Genomic DNA, 26970 nt, shown 5'->3' with positions numbered 1-26970 from the left:
AAATAAAAATGGAAACTAAGAATTTTACGTACTCATTTCTCTCCTTGTTTTCCTATATATAGTACCCTATTTGGATGCCCTTATAAGCTCTTACCATACTTTAACTGCCTATTTAGATTAGGTCTTTAATATTTGTTCCATGAAAAAATAATATACTGCAACTGAAAAAATGACAAAGGTAAAATAAATATGATAAATGTTTAAAAATGAAGAAGGCTCTGATAAAATTTTGGCAATTCATCAATACAAGGATGTTTTTATCATTCATCTTAGAAGTACAACTCAAGATTCAGTTTATTTTGTAATAGCTATCTCTTTACCTGACAGTCAATACTCAAACATCAACAAATTACTAATTTTATTTAAAAATTTTTTTACAAATTATTAATTTTCTTAAATTTACACAGATGAAGAAAAGTAACACATTGGACAAGTTATTAAGTATAGTCTCAGGCTTATGTGGAATTATGATTGCTTTCAACAATTACTGAAATTTCTTTTCAAAGAAAATCTTCATACTAAGATACGTTTGTCCATGTAGCAGCCTGAAGACAGCCACAAATGTGGCATTCTCAAAACAGCACTTAACTACTAAATGTAATGCCGCAAACCAACTTATTCCTTTAAAACTTCACTAAATAATTCTAAGGAGTACAACAAAACATTACAGGCTCTTAATGTTCTTCCTAAGAATTAGGTAGTCTTCTTGGATTTTTTCTTCTCTGCTTCTTCCTTTTCCTTTTCTATTTCAGTTACTTGTAATTCAATTTCCCTGGCACTAAACATCTGAAAAGAAAATATTTTAAAAAGCAAATTTCAATTATGCCAGTAATTTCTGAATATTTCCAATATGAAGGAACCACTTATATTTTATACATTTATATTTTCTCTTTAAACTTTAAAGTTAAGACTTGGTGGCTCAGTCTTAGTTAAGCGCCTGCCTTCAGCTCAGGTCATGATCCCAGGATCCTGGGATTGAGCCCTGCGTTGGGCTCCCTGCTCCTCCGGAAGCCTGCTTCTCCCTCTCCCGCTCCCCCTGCTTGTGTTCCCTCTCTCACTGTGTCTCTCTCTGTCAAATAAATAAATAAATAAATAAATAAATAAATAAAATATCTTAAACAAACTTTAATTTTATATCTTCCAATATATAATGAAATATATATAATCAAAATACTTGTAACAAATATGGACAAAATCTGAGCTCTATTATACTTCCACTATCATTGTGCTAAAAAAGTAGGGCAAAGTGTTATAATTGCATTACATACCCTCTATCTGCATATAACTCTGAAAATATTTTAATGCAGGCTTATTCTGTTCATGAGCAAGTAACTCATTACTGAACTCCTCCTCTCCACCCCACTATGTGATTCTCTGATAGGATTTGCCTATTTTATCAGCCATTAGAATAGCCAAAGAGGTAGGGAAAAGACGACTTAATACTGCTTTGTTTACAACTCCCTCACGAAGTGTAAAGCAAAAATAGCTTTTGTTTTGTATAAATCAATTTTATTATATTTAAAATTAAAGATGGGAGCAACTAGCTCAAGGTCATACTATTAAACATATCAATCTGCTGGAACTTAGGTCTATCTAACTCTGAACTTAAACCCAGGTCTATCCAATTCCAAAGGCCATGCCCTATTTGCCACACAGCATATCCTGAAACAGCATGTGGGAGGACAGTCTAACTTTGTTGCCAGTGCACGTGCCATCCTACCACACATCACACGACTGCGTGTGTCTATCCATGTGGGTGTATATGTATGTGCTAGAGTTGGAGAGGTGACCCTGGCTTTGGTGGTTTTGTGCCCTTGTTGGCATGTCTGTCCTGAGACCCTTGACAGCAGGGGTGACAACACGGCCCAGTTCTCATCTCCACACACTGTGCTCAGCACCATGGTTACTTTTGTGGGGCCTGTGCGGGGGCACAACCTATACCTCTCTCCCCATTTCTTTTATTCCTCATACCCCCATCTATTGGTTGGCTAACAAAAGGTGGGAATGTGGTGTCAAAACAGTGCAACAACACAACTCAAAAAACAAAAACCCCACTGCTGCATCTAACACTGGTTTTAACACTATTTCCTCTTGAAATATTTCCTTCAAAACAAATATGTATGTAAAATAATCCTTTTTAGTATACTTTCATAGAGTTTCCCATGCTTTAAGTGCTTTTTACACCCTCAGCTAGAGAGCTCGTGAACTGCACTGTGTACAGTTCTACCTGAGGAACAATAGTGAGCCACATTTCAGATGTTCTTTAGCCAATGAATCCTCCATCACAATACTCTGGATGATTTATTTTGTGGTTCAGCAGTTTGAACCCATAATGACTAACAAAGGGTACACAAAGAAAAATGCCAGGCTTGCCACAAAGAAATACGGAAAGGTTATCACACTACTGTTACAATTTAAATCTTACAGAGGCTCAAGGGACTTTTTTTTTTAAAGGTTTTTATTTATTTATTTGAGAGATAGCAAGAGAGAGAGAGACTGAGCACAGAGGGAGAGTGAGAGGGAGAAGCAGACTCCCCGCTGAGCAGAGAGCCCGATGCGGGGCTTGATCCGAGGACCCTGAGATCATGACCTGGGCTGAAGGCAGACGCTCAACCGACTGAGCCACCCAGGTGCCCCTCAAGGCACTTTTAAGTGAGAAGTAGAGAAAATAGATAAAAACCAGTAAGCAAAGAAGTGGTGGAGGTTTTTTGACATAATGAAGGATAATACTATGTCAGAAGCCTGGAGGCCCAATAATTACACCCATGATAGCTGAACGACACTGGCTGGAAGCATATCTTGATTTCAGAAGTAGAAAGGGAGATGAAATGCTCTCTATAGGAATACCTTGTTTTAATTGTGCTTTGCAGATACTGCATTTTTTAATAAATTGCTGGGGTTTTTTGTTGTTGTTGTTGTTTTTTTAAGTAAGCTCTATGCCCAAAATGGGGCTTGAGCTCACGACCCCGACATCAAGAGTTGCATGCTCTCCCTACTCAGCCAGCAAGGCGCCCCTGTGCTTTTTACAAATTGAACGTCTGTGGCAACCCTATGTTGAGCAAGTATATTGGCACTATTTTTCCATCAACATTTGCTTACTTTGTATCTGTGTCACAGTTTGGTAATTCTGGGAATATTTCAAATTTTTTCATTATATTTGTTATGGTGGTCTGTGATCAGTAATTATGACTCACCGCTCAAATGCTGGCTAGCATTTTTTAGCACTGTATTTTTATTTATTTATCTATTTATTTATTTATTTTAAAGATTTTATTTATTTGACAGAGAAAGACACAGCGAGAGAGGGAACACAAGCAGGGAGAATGGGAGAGGGAGAAGCAGGCTTCCTGTGGAGCAGGGAGCCAGATGCGGGGCTCAATCCCAGGACCCTGGGATCATGACCTGAGCCAAAGGCAGACGCTTAATGACTGAGCCACCCAGGTGTCCCAGCACTGTATTTTTTTTTAATTTTTAATTTTTTTAAAGATTTTATTTATTTATTTAACAGAGAGACACACAGCGAGAGAGCGAACACAAGCAGGGGGAGTGGGAGAAGGAGAAGCAGGCTTCCCGTGGAGTAGGGAGCCCGATGCGGGGCTCGATCCTAGGACCCCAGGATCATGACCCGAGCCGAAGGCAGAGGCTTAACGACTGACTGAGCCACCCAGGTGCCCCCAGCACTGTAGTTTTAAATTAAGATATGTACATTGTTTTTTTAGACATAATTCATACTTAAGAGACTACAGTATAGCGTAAACATAAATTTTATATGCAGTGGGAAACCTAAAAATTCATTTGACTTGCTTTATTGCAATATTGCCTTAATAGCGGTGGTTGGAACTGAATCCTCAATATCTCCAAGGTACGCTTGTATGTGGGGCTCGGAAATAAATCTCCATAAATAATATATTATACTAATCCCATATATGACTGATTCAGTAGGGGTTCCTACTTAGAAGAATATATACTAAATGGGGTAAGCCTACATATAAATCTCAGCTCCTCTAAGTCTTCACAAAGGACCAGGGATAGGTAACTGCTTGCAATAAGCACACAGAAATTAGTGAACATTAGCCTACAGAAACAAAACAGATGTCATCATAATGTCAGTGGACGCAATGGGGGTTTCAGGCTTTTAATGAAGATTCACAGGTGTGAACATTTTGACAAGATTCAACTGTTGTCAAATAATATTATGGATGTTTTTTCCTCTTTGGTTAATGACTTACTTTCAAAGGCTGGTTTCTTCTTATTATAGCAAGTTCAATGTTTTTTCCACCAGATTGGACAACCTAATGTAGAACAAGCACAATATTAAAATTATTTCAGCAAATTTTATTTTTAGTAAGGAAATAGATAAGAACAAATCCTCTCTCCCCGTGTTCTTCTGATTATGCTTTATTAGATCACTTACTTCTAGCAAAGCTCTTATTGCTAATTTGATAGCCTCACTGTCATTTGCTATAACATCATCTGTGTAATTCTTTTCTAGAAATTCTCGGACAGTTTTAGCACTTCGGCCTATTGCATTTGCCTTGAAAAATAAAAGACAATTATTAATATCGTTGCAATATGAATGAATTTATGGTTACTCAGTGAAGTTTAGAGTTTACTGAGGTATTTCTTAGTATAATTACTAAATAAAAATTGTAGTTTTGAAAACTTAGCAAACATTTCAGCAGCTCATTTTGTTACTATGTGAATAACCCATAATGGTGGCGTGACTTATCTTCAAAAATACCAAAGCCTCATCCTGGTCAATGCCTTCTACTACTTTAATGGCTCCCAAGTCCTTGATAACCAGGAAAGACTGAAAGGGTTGAAATTCAAAAGAAGTAGAGAGGAAAGGAGGTAGGACTTTGCAATATAGTACCAAAGGAAGAAAGAAAAAAGGGTAAAAAGGACATCAACCTGGAGAAGAAAGCTGTTTGCATGAACAGGACTGTGTGCGTCATTTTCTTAGAACTTAGAAGAAAGTGGTCACCTAATTATTGATTCATTATCTTTGATTCTATAAGCGAGAAAAGATTCTTCTGTTCTGTTCCCCATTTTTCTTTGTTCTTTAGACATTTTCATCAGATGAAGGAAAGAGGCAAATGATTGCCCCGGCGGCATAGCCACAGGTGGTATACGGCATGTTCTTTTAATTCAGTCTAAATATCTAGGCAATTATTACTGAAGATAATGAGGATGATAACAGTAGTTCTTATATAACAGAGCACTTATGTTCCAGGCACTATGCTACGCATTTTACATGGATTATTTCCTTTAGCCATCACAAAAATATTGAATAGTTACTATTACAAACCCCAACTCATGAATGAAGAAATGGGGGCTTGGAAAGGTTAAAACAAGCCTTCTTAACCTCAGCACTATTAACATTTTGAGCTGAATAATTTTTGTGCACGTCCTGTGCATTGTAGGATGTTTAGCGGCCTCTATCCACTAGATGCTAGTAGCATCCCCCGCCCCAGTTGTGACAACCAAACATGTCTCTAGATAGTGCCAAATGTTTCTTAGGGGGTACAAAATCACCCCTATTTGTGAACCAGTGTCTTAAATAATCTTGCCCAAGATCACAGAGGGGTAAGTAGAAGAGCTGAGCTTTGAAACCAAGTAGTCTGAATTGACACTCCGAACTCGAACTCTATACATGATGCTGCTGAATGCCCCTTGGTTGTGATGACCTTAGAGAGAGGAAAGAACCAGGAGAAAGGCCCATCCTCTCACTCAAGGATCCCGGCACTGAATGAGGGAATGTCTCAGCTCTAACTGGTTATAGTTCGTATCATGATTATAGGAAAGAGATCGCAAAAGAAACGTTAGGAAGTGAGCATGAAGGCATACCTTTTGTACTGCATGACAGGATATTGTTCTAGTTAGCAGAAGATTATTTTTACTCCATAGAACTTTCTCTATTCCTTTATATTTCAGAGGATTAAAAAAAACAGCTGTGAAACTTTAAATTTTGTGGCTTTGAAATTTCACTAAGATCAAAAGTAAAGACTTCAAACTGGTATGACTTTGAAGTATTGTTACTAGTTTTTTGGGGGTAACTAGTTGTTGCCCAGAGAGGAAGAATATAAGGTAGGGGTTTATCCAAAAATCCCACTGAGCCCTTAGAAGGTTACCTTATAAATTCCTGGTGACTTTACTGTCCAATTCTTCTAATTGGTGATATAAAAATTCTTTAATTCTTACCTACTTGGCTGGTTTCCTAAAATCTTCTTGCCACGCTTATATCACCCATCCTTCCTCCAAATCCATCACCCACCCCAGCCCACTTGAACAGACTCTTTAAGTTTTGCGATGTTTTTTTCCTGCCTGCCTGTAATGATTAATGATAATTCTCTATGGCAAAGATTATTGGCAGCCAACCCCAATATCCATTCTTCCTTTCTGATAGAACTCTAGGCAATGTGCCTGCTGAAAAGTGTCATTTCCTAGCCTTAGTTACCAATAGGAATATACAGGTGGACATAAATGGGTAGAACTTGTAGAAACCTTTGCTGCCTGGAATGCAGACAGGTTGGCTGGAGATCTAGCAGCCACTTTGAGAGCATGGGCAAAGACTAAGATAATAAAAGAGACAAATAACAGCAACTCTCTACCTTCAAACTTCTCATTATATGAGAAAAATAAATTATTATGTGTTAAGAATCATCACATCTCTGTTGTTAGAAGCCAAAAACAATACCTCACAGATAAATCTTTGTATGTCTTAAAGATATACAGAACAAAAATTGATGGGGCACCTGGGTGGCTCAATCTGTTAAGTGTCTGCCTTTGGCTCAGGTCATGACCTCAGGGTCCTGGGATAGCACAGGACTCCCTGCCGCTACTCCCTCTCCCTCTGCCCCTACCCCCGGCTCGTGCTCTCTCTCTCTCAAATAAATAAATAAATAAAATATTTTTTAAAAAAAGATTAAAAATTGATAATGAAGATCATTTTGGCAGGAATACTTTACTATTAGAATTTCTTGGCTGATGAGTAATATAATAGTTATATCCTTTGTGTGGTCTTCTACAGAAAGTATGAAAGCCTGATGATTCTTGATCTTTCCTATCTCTTTTAAATCCACTCCAGTCAGGCTCTCATCACTAAGAGATATTCTTATCAAGGTCAGCCATGACCTGCCCATTGCCATATCTAATCATTTCACTTTTACCTGACCCATGAGTGGCTCTGGCTCAGCTCATCAACTCTTTTTGGGATACCATTTTCACTTGTGATCCAGGATACCCCTCTCTGGGTTCTCCTTCTTCACAGACTATGCTGGATCCTTCCCCACCTTCCACTGGTCCAATACTCCTGATCTATATCAGGTCTTGCCTGGATTATTATTGGACACAGCCTCTCAACTTGTTTGCCTGCTTCTATTCTACCGTACAATCTATTCTCACTACAGCAGCCACACAGATCCTTTAAAAATATGAGTCAGGTCATATTACTCTAATATGCCAAAACCGCAAATGGCTTTCTACATCACTCTCCTTATTTTTATTATTATTTTTTAAGATTTTATTTATTTATTTGAGAGAGCACAAGCGAAGGTGGGCATGGGAGGGGGAGGCAGAGAGAGAAGCAGACTCCCCACTGACCAGGGAGCCTGATGTGGGGCTCAATCTCAGGACCCTGGGATCATGACCTGAGCCAAAGGCAGAGAGATGCTTAACTGACTGAGCCACCTAGGCACCCCTACATCACTCTCTTTAATATCCAAGTCCTATCCATGGCCTTCAGACTCTACAAGATCTAGCCCTCTCCTACCTCTGTTACTCATCCCTCACATCTCTGTTGTTAGGAGCCAAAAACAATATCTCACAGATAAATCTCTGAATATCTTAAAGATACACAGAACAAAAATTAATGGGGTACCTAGGTGGCTCAATCAGTTAAGCGTCTGCCTTTGGCTCAGGTCTTTCTGGATTCACCACAGTACAGTCATAGATATGGAACATACTGCCACCTTGGAATTTTGCCCTGATTGGTTCCTCTGGTCGGAATACCACAGAAATAACTACCTGGCCTGCTCCTTCACTTTCTTCAGGCCTCTGTTCAAATATCACCTTTTCAAAGGTGCTTTCCCTGACTACCTGACCTACCAATCACACTCTATCCTCCCAACCTTGTTCTCTCCCCGCCCCTCCCCCGGACTTATATTACATATACACCATCTGTACACTTTTTTGTCACCTCTATATCCCCAAACCTATAACAGTATTTGATATGTAATTCAAATACACATAGACTGAATATTTGTTAAATTATGGATTGTTAATATATTTTACTTTGTAACTTTTGATTGTAATTATCTTTGGGAATCCTACACTATGATATCCCTAAGTACAGTGATACTAACTCACATGCTTACTACTCTGGTACTCAATTCTTTCTTCATTTCTGGCCCCTTAGGATTTTGTGTCTTTTTTTGTGAGTTCAGCTATGCATTAAAAACATGTTAATGATCATTCTAGCTTTCTACATGGTTATAGCAGGAGAATTTTTGATTAGTTCAATTTAATATAATGTGCCAAACCCCAGAACATGTTACTCCACATAAAGAAAATACTTTATGCAATATAAAAATATATTAAGAGAAAAAAATATTTCAAATAGGGTGTCCCCTCACCACTGGTCTGGATACTGCCAGAACTACTGGGCTAACTGATTTTTTTTTTTAAGATTTTATTTATTTATTTGAGATAGAGAGCGAAAGAGAGAGAGAGAGAGAGAAAACGATGGGGGGGAGGGGCAGAGGGAGAGGAAGAAGCAGGACCCTGGGATCATGACCTGAGCCGAAGGCAGACGCTTAATGACTGAGCCACCCAGGCAGCCCTGGGCTAACTGACTTCTTTCTTTTTTTTTTCTTTTTAAGATTTTATTTATTTATTTTGATAGAGAGACACAGTGAGAGAGGGGACACAAGCAGGGGGAATGAGAGAGGGAGGGAGAAGCAGGCTTCCCATGGAGCAGGGAGCCAGATGCGGGGCTCGATTCCAGGACCCTGGGATCATGACCTGAGCCGAAGGCGGGCACTTAACGACTGAGCCACCCAGGCGCCCCTGGGCTAACTGATTTCTTGAGACTCTTCTGTTATGGAAGGGGCATCTGTATGCCCTCACTGGAAGAGAAACTGACTCTGGATATGAGTTTCCCTTCCCTGTACCAGATGCCCCACCTTCTGTGAACTTGCTGAATGCTTTCTTCACCATGATGGTATCTTACAAAACATTACTGGTGACCAAGGAGGAACTGAGAGAATACATTTATGTCCATGGGATTCAATGGTCTTATAATGTTCTCTGATCCTAAAGAAGCCAGCCTGATAAAAACAGGGAATAGCCAACTGAAGACTCAGCTATAGCACTAGCATCTTAAGGAGCCAAGATCCTGTATGTGCCCTGACATGGGAGCCAGTAACTAATTTCTTTCATAGCCACAAACCTAGGAATCAAGGGATAGCTGTCTCATTAAACCCCTAATGAGCCACTAATAAAATTTTTGCTTCTTGGATTGTATTAGTTTAAAGGTTCTAATTCCTAAATTGGCAGGGCGAGCCACCCAGGTACCCCTTTACACTTTTAATAAAGTAAAAATTATTTAGATTCTATAATGTACTTCTATTTTTATATATTAAAATATACAAAAATTTGTTTCTGGAAATTACTACTAGTTTCCCTAGACCCTAGGCTTTTGTATTAGATTTGAATGTACCATTAAACAAAGTATTGGGGTAATGAAAGAAGAATAACAACTTACCCAGAAAACAAACTATATTTCAGGAATTATGTAGAGACAATTGTAATGTACTGCCATATAAATAGAGAGTCACAGTTTGGGGTACTCTAACTCTCTTAGAATAGAGAATGCGTTCAATATTTCACTATGGGGTTTAATTGCTCATTTAATTCTATATTAAAAGCAAAGACTATTTCTACTCAAAGCAAGTATCTGTATGATGCAGTACTTATTTGGAAGAATGAATGATGAATAGGAATTGGATATATCTCTTATTTGGCCATTTATATATACTTAGGTTTGTCACATCTTTTCAAAGTAAGGAAAAGACCCTTTGATTAATAAACCAAAGTGTTGGGGTGCCTGGGTGGCTCAGTTGGTTAAGCATCTGCCTTCGGCTCAGGTCATGATCCCAGTGTCCTGGAATTGAGTCCTGCATCGGGCTGTCTGCTCCTCAGGGAGCCTGCCTCTCTCTCTGTCTGCTGCTCCTCCTGCTTGTGCTCTCTCTCCCTGTCAAATAAATAAACAAAATCTTAAAAAAAAATAAACCAGGGCGCCTGGATGGCTCAGTTGGTTAAGCGACTGCCTTCGGCTCAGGTCATGATCCTGGAGTCCCGGGATCGAGTCCCGCGTCGGGCTCCCTGCTCGGCAGGGAGTCTGCTTCTCCCTCTGACCCTCCCCCCACTCATGTGCTCTCTCTCTCTTTCTTTCTCTCAAATAAATAAATAAAATCTTTAAAAAAAAATAAACCAAAGTGTTTTTCTATCCATCAAAAATCATCATAGTTGCTGACTAGCTAAATGGTTACATAAAGTTTGTACCACCATCAATACTTTAATGCAACATAATTTTTGTCATGTCCCTGAAAGTGATAAAACATTTACTGTGAATACACGTATTCAACTTCTAAAATATATGAACAAATTCAAGACTTACCTTCCAAGCATGGTAAGTACCAGAGGGATCAGTCTGATATAATCTTGGGATACCATCGTCATCAAAACCTACAATTAAGGCAGAAATGCCAAAAGGCCTTCGTCCATTGCTTTGTGTATATTTCTGAAAAATAAAATGTTTTCATAACTGCTTTTTGTATGAGGCCATACAAAGAATAGTACTATTATTTATCAACTAAGAAATTTTAATAGCAGGGGCACCTGGGTGGCTCAGTTAGTTCAATGTTTGCCTTTGGCTCAGGTCATGATCTCGGGGTCCTGGGACCGAGCCCCATGTAGGGCTCCCTGCTCAGTGAGGAGTCTGCTTCTTCCTCTCCCTCTGCCCCCTGCCCACCTGTGCTCTCTCTCCCTCAAATAAATAATCTTAAAAAATTTTTTAATAGCAAAGTATTCCTGCTAAAATAATACTAAGACCCTCTTCCTGGGTTTTTCTGGACTAACTTCAATCCATGATGAAATTTTAATGAAATTAATGTATACAGTGTGCAAAATAAAACAGTAAGTTTGCTTATATATGGTCTTAACTGTTTTCTTGTTGCTTTATATATCTTTTGGTAACATAATTGGATTATAATCTTGTGAATACAGCAGAGAACTGTATATGTACACCATTTTGGTTCCTACCTAGTAAAGCTGATTTTAATGAGCTGTACTTTGGAAGCAAGTTCTTGAGGTTTACTTTGAGAGACACTACAATTGTTACTATTATAATCAATATTCTTACTTGATACTATTATTATCAAGTACATTCTGTTCACTATATACTAAATTATCTCTACATAAAACCCAACTAAGACACTTCTTTCAGTTACCAAACAAGGAAACCTTTGTCTCTCTGGAAGAAAAAGCATGTTTTTTCTTCCCGGACAGCAGGGCACTGGAAACCACTTGTATTTCTTTTTACTTTAGTGCCAAGAACTTCCCAGATTGTGCTCCAACAAGTGGAATTCACACTAATTCTGAGACTGGTGCTCCTAGAAGTTGTGCAGAGGGCAGCCCTGACAGAAAGCTCAAGCTCATGCCTCTTTTTTCATTTTTATATTTTATTATTATGTATTTTTATTAGCCACCTCCAATTTTGAATGCAAATAGTTGGGCTACAAATGTAAACAAACTTTTAAGAACGTGATCACTACATCAAAAAACTAATGATGTATGGTGACTAACATAACATAATAAAATTAAATTAAATTTAAAAAAAAGAACAGGGTTTATGTCTTCATTCTTCTGTATTTCCTAATATTCCTAGTTCACACAGAGGTATGAAGTAGATGCTTTTTAAATATACCTCAGAGGAGAGACCCTTTTATTTGTTTAATCAACCATGTTTTTTTCTTTAATGAAAAAGTACTTGCACAGGGTTAAAATAATTTAAAAGTACAAAAGGTGTACATTTTAAAGGATCTCTTTTGTTGCAGAGCCCCAGACCCCTTCCTAATAGCAACCACACTGTTATAGGTTTACAATATTAAATATTCTATGTGGAGCCTTTATACTTCTAGAAGAAAAACTAAAAACTACAATTGGGAACCCTGTATACAAAATGTTCTACACCTTGCTTTTTTGGTGGATACAGTGTGGAGCTCAGCAAGAAGCTTGAACTCAGGACCTTGAGATCAAGACCTGAGCTGAGATCAAGAGGTGGATGCTTAGCCAACTAAACCATGCAGGCACCCCAGTGGATACCCTTTTAACTACTAAGAAAATCAAAGCAAATAAAAAAGTAAAGTAGAATAATATAAAAATGTTGGACTTACTTGCAACATAAATTAAATGGAAAAAAACCCACAAAGGTATCTTTTTGTAAGTATGTGATTTAAAACTTTAATATCTAGAATATATAGTTTATTAAAAAAAATCTCTACATGGACAAATGGCAAAATCCATGCCAGAAAGTGCTGTAAATGCTTTAAATGTATTAAATCATTTAATCCATAATGCAACTCAACAAAGTAATTATTATTGTAATGTTTATTCTATAAATAAGAAAATTAAGACAAAACAGGCTAAATAGTATGCTCACGGCACTAACTAGGAAGTAACAAAGCCAGGATTCAAAACGCCCAAATTCTGGCTCCTGGAGACACATTCTTAACCACCAGAGTGCCTGTCAAAGGGAAAGATAGTTTACACTAGAAGAAATGAAAATAGCAAACCAACATGTGGGGAAAAAAATCAACCTCATTACTAATTATAAAATACAAATTAAAACAACTATTATAGTACTATGTTATACTTATTTGCAAAATAAAAGAAAAATGAAAACCCAAAGTTGATGATCCTTCAGGGATACATTTATGCATTGCTGGTTGCACAATAAAAATTGGTTCAATCTTTTTAGCAAGCAATTTAGCTACATATAACAAGAGTCTTAAAACCAATTACAATCTCTAATCTAGTAATCTCATACTGAAAATTAATTTAACAATATAACTCAAAAAAGAAAAATAAAGGCTGTGACAAAGACAGAATAATGTTATTAAAGTACTAAACCAAGAAAGACAATGAGAAAGGGAAAGAAACTGGAAACAGTCTAATTACCAGTGAGCAACTGGAAACAGTATTATATGGTTAGTAAGAATGGTAAGTATGCATAAGGATTATGCTGACAAACAAAAAGGACACATAAAATGATAGAGAACAAATACTTATATACATAGTGATTATACTTAATGTCAAACCATGCATCCATATGTATGAATTCAGAAATCATATCCAGAGGTGCCTGGGTGGCTCAGTAGGTGGAGCATCTGACTCTTGATTTCAGCTCAGGTCATGATCTCAGGGTTGTGAGATTGAGCCCTGCGTTGGGCTGTGCTGAGCGTAGAGCCTAGTTAAGATTCTCTCTCCCTCTCCTTCTGTCCCTCCCCATTGCACTCTCTGTCTCCCTCTAAAATAATCAATCAATGAATCAATCAATCTTAAAAAACAAAACATCATATCCAAACCTGATCAGTTGTGTTTAGGTTTGTAGGTGAAAGAACCATGCGTATTTCTTTAGTAAACGTGTAAAAAAAAAAAAGTTTTCATTACTGTATCTCTAGAGGTATAGATATCCTCTTAAAATACGGGATTTACTGCTCTTTGAAATTTTAATATAATTCCTAGAATTGATAGTAATTGAGATTTCTAATGCTCAAATCAATGCAGTCCACTGGAATAAGAGTGTATGAAGTAAGTGTGAGAAGGAATAAGGAGTTTAGTAGATTTAACAGATTAAATGACTGGAGTTATTGTAGTATTCCCATGGTAGGAACCATAATGATGGCAAAAGAAGAAAACCTCTCAAAATCTGTTGGAATAGTGTCTTACCTGCTTTAAAGTTGCTATGAAGCGAGTTATATATTCTACAGTGACTGGGTCCTCAACTGTGAGCTTATAACTCTGGCACTCCACACGGGCTCTGTTTATTACTACTCTAGCATCAGCAGTCAGTCCTATAAAAGTAGGCAATACATTACAAAAAAGAATGACTCTTTTCTTGTCCAAAGGGTTTTTTTTTTTTTAGCTACCATGAAATCTTTCTTATAATGTCCATTTGTTTTTTTCAATATCTGTCCATTATAAATAATTTATAAAACAATATCACTTGTCCAACATTTAATACTTAATCTGATGCATTCTTATTTACTTTTTAAAGAAATGGTTTTAGGGGCACCTGGGTGGCTCCGTTGGTTAAGCGACTGCCTTTGGCTCAGGTCATGATCATGGAGTCCCAGGATCAAGTCCCACATTAGGCTCCCTGCTCAGTGGGGAGTCTGCTTCTCCCTCTGACCAACCCCCTCCCTGTGCTCACTCTCTCTCAAATAAATAAATAAAATCTTAAAAAAAGAAAGAAATGGTTTTAAAGAGTAATAGTTAAACACTAAGTTAAGTAAACTATTTTCCCGAAGATCAAAATGGTTTAACTCACAGTGGTTGGTCTGGTTATGAGATTTTATTAAACATTTTCTAAAAATCTCTGTAGTCATATTTTTTAAAACTATTTTTGGGGAAGATATCAAAGGCAGACTGATCAAAGGCTGATGGTTTATCCTGGTTCTAAAATCAATATTATTTATATTATGAATATTATTCATTACCTAAATCATTAAGTAAGCTGTATTTCTCCTTATGAAGACAGTATTACTTCATTATCAAACACATATCCATTGAATTCAAACTGCATTTAATATAACTGTGACATGTGATTTCTCTCAGCTTTTCGTCCAAGATTAAGGGTTTGAAAATCAAGAATGTTAAAACAGAAAAAGAAAAGTCTTCCTTTTGCCATACCAAAACATCATGTAATTAATTTTCAACATTTCCATAAGGAAAGAGAATGTGATTCTATAAAAACAACTGACCCAAAACTTAAATGCAACAGTTGCAAACATTTCTATTAAAGACTTCTCTGGCATTTGACCTTTACATGGCCATTTTGTTTCTTTCCCCACTCTCTTAATAGCACACTACCAGGAAAATGCATTTACAAAATCTCTGTAACAGTCATTTCTCACATAACCATCAGTCTTTTTGCAAGACTTCCACACCATTTCAAATTGTGTTTCTACAAATGGAAGAATTGTCAGTCCCTGAAGATAATGGTAGTCAACAATGAAGAACCTGTCACAATATGCCCCTAAGATTCACCCTAACACTCATGGGTCGGGGGCAAATTTTAATCAGATAGTTAAAGAGGGAGAAACTGATTCTATTCTCTCTGCAAAATATGAGAAGCGCCTGGCTGGCTCAGTTGGTAGAGCATGTGACTCTTGATCTTGGGGTTGTGAGTTTGAGCCCCATGTTGGGGGTAGAGTTGACTTTAAAAAATAGTTTAAAAAAGTTATTTAAAAAATGTTATATGAGAGAAAGAAATGGGAAGAGATTAATTTTACCTATCCTATGGATTCAAATCTATACTGAATTAGAAAATGTGATCAGAAAGATTTCTGAGTTATTTCCCCTTTACAATGTAAATATGATCCCAAACTACAGAAACATAAAAGTATACTTAAAAAGTAGTGACATAACTGATTCAAGAAAAAAAGTTAGTGATAAATTTGCCAAACCATATAAGTAATACATTTGTGTGATTGTGTTTGTTTTTAACGTAAGAAATAGTAATTACACTAATCAATACTAAATAGCTAGGAAAAAAAGAACAAGTTCAATTTACAGACAGCATTGAAAATTGCAATTTCACATTCCATAGGTTACCATTTAGTTTTGTTTCCTTCGCTGGCAGAAGCTTTTTATTTTGTTTTTTTAAAGATTTTATTTATTTGTCAAAGAGGGAGAGAGAGAGCACATAAGCAGGGGGAGTGGCAGACAGAGGGAGAAGCAGACTCCCTGCTGAGCAAGGAGCCTGATGTGAAACTCGATCCCAGGACCCTGGAATCATGACCTGAGCCAAAGGCAGATGCTTAACTGACTGAGCCACCCAGGTGTCCCTGGAAGCTTTTTATTTTGATGAAGTCAGAATAGTTTAGGTTTGCTTTTGTTTCCCTTGGCTAAGGAGACATATCTAGAAAGAGTTACTATAGCCGATGTCAAAGAAGTTACTGCCTGTGTTCTCCTCTAGGATTTTTATGGTTTCAGATCTCACATTTAAGTCTTTAATCCATTTTGAATTTTTTTTGTGTGTATGGTGTAAGAAAGTGGTCCAGTTTCATTCTTTTGCACTTTGCTGCCCAGTTTTCCCAATACCATTTGTTGAAGAAACTGGTGTCTTTTTTTTTTTTTTGAAGGCAGTCTTTTCCCCATTGGTTATTCTTCCCTACTTTGCCAAAGATTAATTGACCATATAGTTGTGGGCTCATTTCTGGGTTTTCTATTTTGTTTGACTGATCTATATGTCTGTTTTTGTGCTGGTACCATACTGTTTTGATCACTACAGCTTTGTAATATAACTTGAAGTCCAGAATTATGATGCCTGCTTTTCTTCTTCAAGGTTTCTTTGGCTATACAGGGTGTTTTGTGGTTCATACAAATTTTAGCATTCTTTGTTCTAGCTCTGTAAAAAATGCTGTTAGTATTTTGATAGGAATTACACTAAATGTATAGATTGCTTTGGGTAGTACAGACATTTTAAATATATTTATTCTTCCTACAGAATGGAAGATATTTGCGAATGACCTATCTGATAAAGGTTAGTATCCAAAATATATAAAGAACTTATAAAACTCAACACCCCAAAAATGAATAATGCAACTAAAAAATGGGCAGAAGACATGAATAGACATTTTTCCAAAGAAGACATACAGATGGCCAACACACACACGAAAAGATGCTCAACATCACTCATCATCAAGGAAATACAAATAAAAATTACAATGAGCTATCATCTCACACCTGTCAGAATGGCTAAAATCAACAACACAAGAAAGAGTAGGTGTTGGCGAGGTTATGGAGAAAGGGGAACCCTTTTGCACTGTTGGTGGGAATGCAAACTGGTACAGCCACTCTGAAAAACAGTATGGAGATTCCTCAAAAAGTTAAAAATACAACTACCCTATGATCCAGGAATTGCACTACTAGGTATTTACCCAAGGAATACAAAAATACTAATTCAAAGGGATACATGCACCCTGATGTTTATAGCAGCATTATCTGTAATAGCCAAATTATGGAAATAGCCCAAGTCCCATCGACTGATGAATGGATAAAGAAAATGTGGTATATATACACAATAGAATATTACTCAGCAGTAAAAAGAATGAAATCTTGCCATGTGTAATGACATGGATGGAGCTAGAGAATATTATGCCAAGCAAAATAATTTAAGTCAGTCAGAGAAGGTAAGTATCATATGATTTCAATCATATATGGAACTTAAGAACAAAACAAAAGAGCAAAGGGAAAAAAAGAAAGGCAAACCAAGAAACAGACTCTTAACTACAGGGAACAAACTGATGGTTGTTAGAGAGGTTGGGGGTTGGGTGAAATAGGGATGGGGATTAAGGAGTGCACTTGTGATTAGCACTGGGTGTTGTGAGAAAGTCATTGTTAGTCAGCAATGAAGAACCTGTCACAATATTGTATACCCAAAACTAATAATACACTGTATGTTAACTAACTGGAATTTAAATAAAAACTTTAAAAAATTGCAATTTCACTTTGTTTATAAATAAGCAATCTATAGAAGAAATAAGTCCTCCATCTAGTGCTTTTATTTTTTAAAAGATTTTATTTGAGAGAGAGAGAGCGAAAGAGAGAAAGAGAGCACAAGCAGCGGGGAGGGGCAGTGGGAGAGGGAGAAGCAGACTCCCTGCTCAGCAGGGAGCCTGCCAAGGGGCTTGATCCCAGGACCCTCAGATCAAGACCTGAGCCAAAGGAAGATGCCTAACTGACTGAGCCACCCAGGTGCCCCTCTAGTGCTTTCGAATTCATACCACAACATTATCTTGAAAATCTTGAAAATAACTTACACAATGTAAAATTTCTACTTTTAAATGGAATTCTACATGGCACACAAAAGAATTATTTTTTTCAAATTCTTTGATTTTTTTCCTAAGGGCTGTTTTCTAAACATTAAAAGTACAATATAGCAACAACATTGACAAAAGAATGATTTTTTTCAAGATGAAACTATATGTTTTTTTCTGATATGTACTCATTGTAAAATATTCCAACAGAGGGAATAAAAGCTACCATGTAATTCCAAAAGCTATAAACAAAACAATATTATACATATTATTCAGTAACCGACTATTTTTAATATATATTGTGAATACTTTGCCATGTCAATACGTATAGCAAGTGCCCTCCTTAATGCTCATCACCCATTTAGCCCATCCCCCTACCCCTTCCCCTCCGGCAACCCTGTTTGTTCTCTTAACTATAGAGTCTCTTATGGTTTGCCTCCTTCTGTGTTTTTATCTTTGTTTTTCCTTTCCTTCCCCTATGTTCATCTGCTTTGTTTCTTAAATTCCACATGAGTGAAATCATGTATTTGTCTTTCTCTGACTGACTTATTTCCCTTAGCATAATACACTCTGGTTCCATCCACATCGTTGCAAATGGCAAGACTTGTTTTTGATGGTTGAGTAAAATTTACATATATATATATATATATATATATATAATCACTCTTCTTTATCCATTCATCAGTCAATGGACAATGTGGGCTCTTTCCATAATGTGGCTATTGTTGACAGCCCTGCTATAAACACTGGAGTGTGTTTGCCCCTTGGAATCAGCAATTTTGTATGCTTTGGATAAATACCTAGTAGTGCAATTGCAATTTTGAGAAACCTCAATACTGTTTTCCAGAGTGGCTGTACCAGCTTGCATTCCAACCAATAGTGCAAAAGGGTTCCCCTTTCTCTGCATCCTCGCCAACATCTGTTGTTTTCTAAGCTGGTAATTTTAACCATTCTGACAGGTGTGAGGTGGTATCTCATTGTGGTTTTGATTTGTATTTCCCTAATGATGAGTGATGTTGAGCATTTTTTCATGTATCTGCTGGCCATCTGTATGTCTTCTTTGGAGAATATCTGTTTAGTCTTCTGCCCATTTCTTTCTTTCTTTCTTTCTTTCTTTTTTATACAACCAACCACTATTGTGATAGTAGTTGGGGTCTGTTTTATTTATTTGAAATGTATGATGTTCATTTCAAACATGCCGTATATATGTCAGATCCATTGATTTAAAACAGAATTATCAAGTTTTCACAATGTGCTAGGCACTTGGCTTGAGCCAGAGATATAAAGTAGAGGAGGACACAGTCCATATTCTCTAGGAGCTCACACCTTAGTGTGGAGATAGTCAAGTACATTAATGATCAGAGTACAATGTGTCCTAGGTCTTCTGCCCATTTCTTAACTGGATTATTTATTGTTTGAGTGTTGATTTTGATGAGTTTTTTATAGATTCTGGATACTAGCCCTTTATCTGATAGGTCATTTACAATATCTTCTCCCATGCCATCAGTTGCCTTTTAGTTTTGTTGATTGTTTCCTTCACTGTGCAGAAGCTTTTTATCTCGACAATGTCCCAATAGTTCATTTTTGCTTTTGTTTCCCTTGCCTCCAGTGATATGTCTAGTGAGAAGGTGCTGAGGCTGAGGTCAAAGAGGTTGCTACCTGTTTTCTCCTCTAGGATTTTGATGGTTTCCTGTCTTACATTTAGGTTTTTTATCCACTTTGAATTTATTTTTGTGTATGGTATAAGAAAGTGGTCCACTTTTATTCTTCTGCATGTTGCTGTCCAGTTTTCCCAACACCATTTGTTGAAAAGACTTTTTTTCCATCAAATATTTTTTCCTGTATTGTTGAAGATTAGTTGACTATATAGTTGTGGGCCATGCCTCCTTTTTTAACTGCTACTAAATAATAAGAATGATAACATGGTAGTAGTAGTAATTGTAGTGGTAATATTAATAATATATGCCAGACATTGTTATAAATGCTTCTTATGTATTAACTCATTTAATTCTTGTAACAAATCAATGAGGTACACACTATCATTAGCCTCATGTTAAAGAAGACTAAACTGAGGTAAAGAGCAGTTAAGTACCTTGCCCACAGTCACAGGTGTAGTGGGCAAGGGAGTCTGGCTTAGAACCCAGTTGGTATGGTTCTAGAGCCTATACTTTTAAGCAGCTGCTTGGATATGCCATGGTTGATTATGCTAGTTCCCCAATATTAGACATTTAGGCATTTTCCAATTACAAAAATAAATTAACATGTGGGGAAGTGTATTAGTAAATGCTTATTTTGCTCTGCTAAAAAGTCATATTCATATTTTAAAATTATTTTTAAAGTCAGAAAAGTATGCATACTAGAAGTTAAAGCATTCCATATCATTTATACTAAGATGATTTCTTTAAAATTTTTTTCTTTTATTGTAGTAAAATGTACATAACATAAAATTTATCATCTTAACCATTTCTAAGTTTAAAAACAGTTCAATGGAGTTAAGAACATTTACACTGTTGGGAAATCATCACCATCCATCTCTAGGACTTTATTTTCCCAAACTGAACTATGAGCCCATGAAATAACCTTCCATTCCCCCTCCACCACAGCCTCTGGCAAACACCCTTCTACTTCCTGTGTCTATGAATTTGACTAGTCCAGGTATTCTCATATAAGTGGAACCATATAGTAATTATCCCATTATGACTGCTTATTTCACTTATCATAATGTCTTCAAGATTCATCCATGTTGTAGTATGCATCAGATTTTCCTTCCTTTTTTAGGGCTGAATTATGTTCCATTGTATGTATACAGCACATTATGTTTACCCATTCATCCATCTTTTACCTACTGTGATTAATACTGTTATAAATATGGGTATACCAATATCTCTTGGAGTCCCTACTTTCAGTTCTTTTAGATATAAACCCAGAAGTGGAATGGTTGGATCACATGGTAATTCTATGTTTAATTTTTTAAGAAACCACCATATTGTTTTCAATAGTGACTATACCATTTTACATTCTCATCCACAGTACACAAAGTTTGGAATTCTCCAGTCTTATTAATCCTTATCTTGTTTTCTTGATAATAGCCATCCTAATGGATGTGAAGTAATTTACTGTGGTTTTGATTTGCATTTCTCTAATGATTAGTGACATTGAGTATTTTTTCATGGATTTATTGGCCATTTGTATATCTTCTCTGGAGAAATATCTATTTAAATTCTTTGCTCATTTTTGAATTGGGGTGTCTGCTTCTTTGCTGTTGTGTTCTAAGTATTCTTTATATATTATGGTAATTAATCCCTTATTGGATATAGTTTTGCAAATATTTTTCTCCTATTCCACAGACTCAGCTGAAGCCAAGAGTTGGGACACTTAACTGACTGAGCTGCATAAGGAGCTAAATGGGAAGCGTTGGGTATATGATGTTGCTAAAATTCTTAGGAGTGGAACTTAACCTAAAAAGGTATTTTGAGATTTTAAATAAATGGGGCATTTACATTTATTTGTGTCTTCTTCAGTTTCTTTCAGCAACGTTTTATAGTTTTCAGTGTACAAGTCTTTTGCCTCCTTGGTTAAGTTTATTCCTAAGTATTTTATTCTTTTTGATGCTACTGTAAATAGAACTATTTCTCTTAATTTCCTTTTCAGATTGTTCACTGTCAGTGTATAGAAACACAACTGATTTTTTTGTGTTGGCACTATTTCCTCCAACTGTTCAATTTAATTATTACCTCTAACAGTTGTGTGTGTGTGTGTGTGTGTGTGTGTGTGATCTTTAGGGTTTTCTATATGCAAGATCATGTCATCTGTAAACAGATTTTATTTTATTTCTTCCTTTCCAATTTGGATGCCTTTTTTTTTCTTGCCTAATTGGTCAGGCTAGGACTTTCACTATTATGTTAAGTAGAAGTGGCAAAAGTAGGCATCCTTGACTTCCTGATCTTAGAGGAAAAGCTTTCAGTCTTTTCTAACTATGATGTTCTCTGTTTTTCATAAATGGTCTTTATTATGTGGAGATCTTTTCCTTCTATTCCTAGTTTGTTGAGTGTTTTCATCATTAAAGGGTATTGAATGTTGTTAAATTCTTCTTCTAAATCAATTGAGATGATCATGAAGTTTTGTCCATCATTTTGTGTGGTATATTACACTGATTTTCATGTGCTGAATTATCTTTGCACTCCAGAAATAAATCCTAGTTGGTCATGGTATATAATTCCTTTAATATGCTGAATTTGGTTTGCTAGTACTTTGGTGAGGATTTTTACATCAATATTTATAAGGGATATTGGTCTATAGTTTTCTTGTAGTGTCTTTGGTTTTAGTGTCATGGTAATGCTGGTCTCATAGAATGAGTTTGGAAGCATTCCTTCAATTTGTTGAAGACTTTGAGAGTTGGTGTTAATTCTTCTTTAAAAGTTTGGTAGAATTCACCAGAGAAAGCATCTAGTTATGGAGTTTTTTTATTGGGAGGTTTTTGATCACTGATTCACTCTTTACTTATTATACATCTGTTGAGATTTTCCATTTCTTCTTGAGTAACAGGTAATTTGTATGTTTCAAGAAATGTGTCAGTTTCTTCTCACTTGTTGGTTTATGACTATTCACAGTACTCTCTGATAATCCTTTTTATTTCTGTAAAATCATTAGTAATGTCTCCTTTTTCATTTCTGCTTTTAGTTGAGTCTTCTTTTGTTCTTAGGCAACCTAATGGTTTGTCAATATTGATAGTCTTTTCTGAAGAACAAAACTATTGGTTTTATTGATTTTTGTTTCTTGTTCTCCTATTTTTTATATCTCTAATCTTTATTACTTCCTTCCTTGTGCTAGCCTTAGGTTTAGTTTGCTCTTCTTTTCTAGTTCTTAGGGTATAACGTTAGGCTATTGAATTGACATTTGTCTTCTTCTTTTTTTTAAATTAAGCAGTTACGGCCACAAATTTTCCTCTTAGCACTGCATTTGCTGCATTCCGTAAGTTTCATATGATGTGTTTTCATTTTCATTTGTCTCAAGATATTTTCTAATTTCTGATGCCTTTTTTAAAAAGATTTTATTTATTTATTTGACACAGAGAGAGAGAGAGAGAGAGAGAGAGCACAAACAGTGGGAGCAGCAGAGGGAGAGGGAGAAGCAGGCTCCCTGCTGAGCAGGGAGCCCGATGTGGGGCTTGATCCCAGGACTCTGGGATCATGACCTGAGCCAAAGACAGATGCTTAACTGACTGAGCCATCCATGTACCTCTCTTCTGATGTCTTTTTTGACCCATGGGTTTTTTAGTATAGCTGACCCTTAAACAACACAAGGGTTGGGGTGCCAATCCCTTCCCCCTACTAAAATCTGCATGTAACTTTTGACTCCTCAAAAACTTAACTACTGATAGCCTACTGTTGCCTGAAAGCCTTATTGATAACATGGTCAATTAACGTATATTTTGTATATGTATTATATACTGTATTATTACAATGAAGTAAGCTAGAGAAAAGAAAATGTTATTAAGAAAGTCATAAGGAAAATAAATTTACAGTACTATATGTAAAAATTCCACATATAAGTGGACCTGTGTAGTTCAACCTGTGTTGTTAAGGGTCAGCTGTATTAATTCCTACACATCTATGGATTTTTTTCAGTTTTCCTTCTGCTGTTGATTTCTAGTTTTATTCCATTTTGATTGGAAATGATCCTTTGTATGATTTCAATCTTTTAAAAATTTATTAAAACTTGTTTTGTGGCGAGATGATTACTTTTTTAAGACAGATAAAAGCTATTTTTTGTTCAATAAGGCTTTTAAACATCAATAAAAAATCCTGGTTTGAAAAAAACATCATTAGAAAATGGGTGCGTGTGGCTGTCTACATGTGCCCAGGTGCTAGATGGCTGTTGCCCATCCAGGTGCAACCTGCTGGTACAATGCTAGGGGTGTGGGGGAGGCCTCGGAGGATAAAAGTCCAGTGGTTTGCTGATGGCCAGGCCCCAGAGGACTCCATTAGCCCTTCCTCAGACAGAAGGGGTCAGAGCAGCTGCTGTGGTGCCCATCCTGTTGTGCAGCCCGAAGGGCAGCTGCTTCAACCATCCTCTGCACCAGGGGCTCCTCCACCCCACCTGGCACCACTGCAGTCCTACCTCAGCTCCAGCTCACAACTCGTCAAAGAAGCCCAAGGTGCATGCAGCCAGGGACATGTTCCCCACTGACTGGAGCCCACTGCCTGTAGAGTTCCTGAACCTGAGGGTACTGTAGGCTGGCAAGGGGGCCACAGCCCAGAGGTGGGTGGGTGCAATGGGGCCTTAGAGCCTGCGGACATGGGCCCACCTGAGGAGTGGGCTCCCACAGCAGGAGCCACAGGACTCGGACCCCCAGGGGAGCCTGGACTCACTGGAGGAGCTGTTCTGGAACATGGCAGGCCCAAGTCAGAAGGCTGCAGCTCCAGGGGTGGACACCCACAGCTTGCTCCAGTTCGCCTCTGAAGCCTCAGAGAGCTACACCAACAGCTTAGATTACTTACTGCAGGAGAAGTGGGAACAGGCCCTGGAGCAGGAGCTGGAGGAGCTGCTTCTGCATGACTGTTCCGACCTCAGCCCCTTGGATCTGGATGAAGATGAAGTGCCTCTCACACCCGAGCACAGGATGCTGGTGGAGAGGTTATCTGTGTCACCAGTATATCCCAGTGAGGCTGTGTTTCTACGCAGGTGTCACCTCCTGCATTGTATCCTGGATTGTTCACACCTGAAGCTGCACCTGGAAGGGCTGTTCTTCAGATGCCCCCTGGCCCAGCAGCTGTCCTTCCTGCACAGTGGCCTCGTGAGCAACCTCTACCTACGCACCCTTGACTGCCTGGTGCCCCTGCTCCAGTGGCTCTTCCAGCTGCTGACACGGCCTCCAGAAATTTCCTCAGAAGCCTTTGGCCCCCTACAGGATCTCAGCATGGATGCGTTCTTCCATCAGTCTGATGGAGTTAAGCACTGGTGGTGCCCCTCACTGCAAGAGGTCATGGAAGCATTTTATACCCTGGGAGCCCACAGTCCTGCTCTGGGACTGCAGGGGCCCTGTCAGCACGGTGGGAAAGTGTTTAAATAAATGACACTAGCCTAAGCTGCAGTGAGCAGCAGAACACCCCCCTGGAGACTGCCTTAGGCATTAGCCTGAGCTATATCTATAAGCTCCTGACACTGTGTACCTTCGCACAGCCAGGGGCCTACGCCGATGCAGACCTCTCGGGCCTAACTGAGCTGCTGTGCTGAGCTGGCCTGGAAGGGCAGCTCTGCCTGCCATGCAAGACCAATCTCCAGCAGTTTCTGCTCCTGCTCCTCAAGAACATCCAGGAGTGGCCAGGGAAGCTCCAGCAGCTATGCTGTACCCTGAGCAAGGTGTCGGATCACCATTACCATGCAGTTCTTCCTGGACGTGACCTTCTGGAGCAGACAGCTTCAAAGCCAGCCCAGCCTTGTGGTCTTTGCGCAGATGCAGGACCAGCAAGAGACATTCCCTCTCTGGCAAGAGAAGGCCCAGCTGTCTTTGCTCAGCCAGGTCCAGAGCCTCACGAGGCCATCATCCCTCTGGTAGTACCTGGGCTCTGAGACCTTGCCACCTTGCCAGGAGCAACAGCAAAGGCCACTGCCAAACTAGATCACAAAGTCTGCTACCTGCACCACAGCTTTCTGATACTGCCTGGGTGGTGGTCAGTTGCCAGGACATTCTTCCAGACCAGTGGTGAGAGCTGCAGCTTGCTGTGCATGCAGTTGGGCCTCCATATTGGCACCGATATCCAGGAGAGCTTCCAGGCCATGTACTGGACCAGACTCAAGGATCTGGTTGGCCAGACCTACATCTGCTGGCAGGAACTGCTGGCCCACTGCCAGCCCCAGGCCCTATAAAAGACTAGAAAGACTAAAGGAGGCCATGGAAAGACTAAAGTTGCAAGGCAGGGCTGGCCCCAGGCTCTTGGCTCTGGTGAGAAGCGAAAAGGGCTCAGGGAACAGGAGGGAGCAAAGACAGAGGCCAGAGGAGGACAAGTGTGATGAAGCAAGAGCCTGCCTTGACACTGCCCCTGACCTGCATCAGGCAACGGATGGGGCATCTCTCTGCCTGGCCCACCCCTCAGCTCTCCTTCTCTCCCAGCTGTCTTCTCTGCCGTAAGGCCTTTGTCTCCATACTCCCCGGTTTCTCTGGGCTGCCTATGCTCCCCACCCTCCTTCTTCTCTCTGTCAATAATGTGAGCTTTCTTTGTGCACACTAACGTCTTATTTCAGGAAAAAAAAAAAAGAAAAAATATAAAGAAAATGGGTGCATGTGCATGCACACATGACAAGAAACATGCCTTGTTTGCCACAATACAGAGGCAAGGGGCGCCTGGGTGGCTCAGTCGTTAAGTGTCTGCCTTCGGCTCGGGTCATGATCCCGGGGTCCTGGGATCAAGCCCCACATTGGGCTCCCTGCTCGGCGGGAAGCCTGCTTCTCCCTCTCCCACTCCCCCTGCTTGTGTTCCCTCTCTCGCTGTGTCTCTCTCTGTCAAATAAATAAATAAAATCTTTTTAAAAAAATACAGAGGCAAATAAGCACATGAAAATCTGTTCCACATCACTAGCCATGAGTCAAATGCAAATTAAACCCACAATGAGATAGCACTACACACTTACAAAAATGTCTAAAATTAAAAATAGTAACAACACCAAAGGCTGCTGAGGATGCAGAGAAAATGAATCATTTATACACTGCTAGTAGGAATGCAAAATAGTTCAGGCACTCTGGAAAACAATTTGCCGGCTTTTTATAAAACTAGGCATGCATTACCATATGACCCAGCAAATGTACTCTTTTTTTTAAATAATTTTTTATTGTTATGTTAATCACCATACATTACATCATTAGTTT

General features: G+C 38.3%; 1 protein-coding gene and 1 pseudogene across 2 annotated transcripts in view; one reads left to right on the top strand and one right to left on the bottom strand.

The window, feature by feature from the left end:
• Nucleotides 1-282: 282 nt before the first annotated feature.
• Nucleotides 283-26970, bottom strand: part of PSMA8 (proteasome 20S subunit alpha 8) — a 42174-nt gene continuing 15486 nt past the window's right edge. The window contains exons 3-7 of one of the 2 annotated variants that reach the window (XM_027576770.1): nucleotides 14011-14135; nucleotides 10679-10801; nucleotides 4415-4534; nucleotides 4230-4292; nucleotides 283-786 (exon numbers count right to left, since the gene is read on the bottom strand). In XM_027576770.1, the coding sequence (XP_027432571.1) occupies nucleotides 694-786; nucleotides 4230-4292; nucleotides 4415-4534; nucleotides 10679-10801; nucleotides 14011-14135 (524 nt within the window). In that variant the 3' untranslated portion in view covers nucleotides 283-693. The remainder of the gene's footprint in view (nucleotides 787-4229; nucleotides 4293-4414; nucleotides 4535-10678; nucleotides 10802-14010; nucleotides 14136-26970) is intronic. The other variant, XM_027576771.1, reaches the window with a different exon arrangement.
• Nucleotides 20027-25973, top strand: LOC113912988 (annotated as a pseudogene).

This window comes from Zalophus californianus, chromosome 14 (genome assembly GCF_009762305.2).
Source record: "Zalophus californianus isolate mZalCal1 chromosome 14, mZalCal1.pri.v2, whole genome shotgun sequence".
Classification (NCBI taxonomy): Eukaryota; Metazoa; Chordata; class Mammalia; order Carnivora; family Otariidae; genus Zalophus; species Zalophus californianus.
Note: the sequence above shows the minus strand (reverse complement) of the source record. Positions and strands in the feature narration are given on the sequence as shown.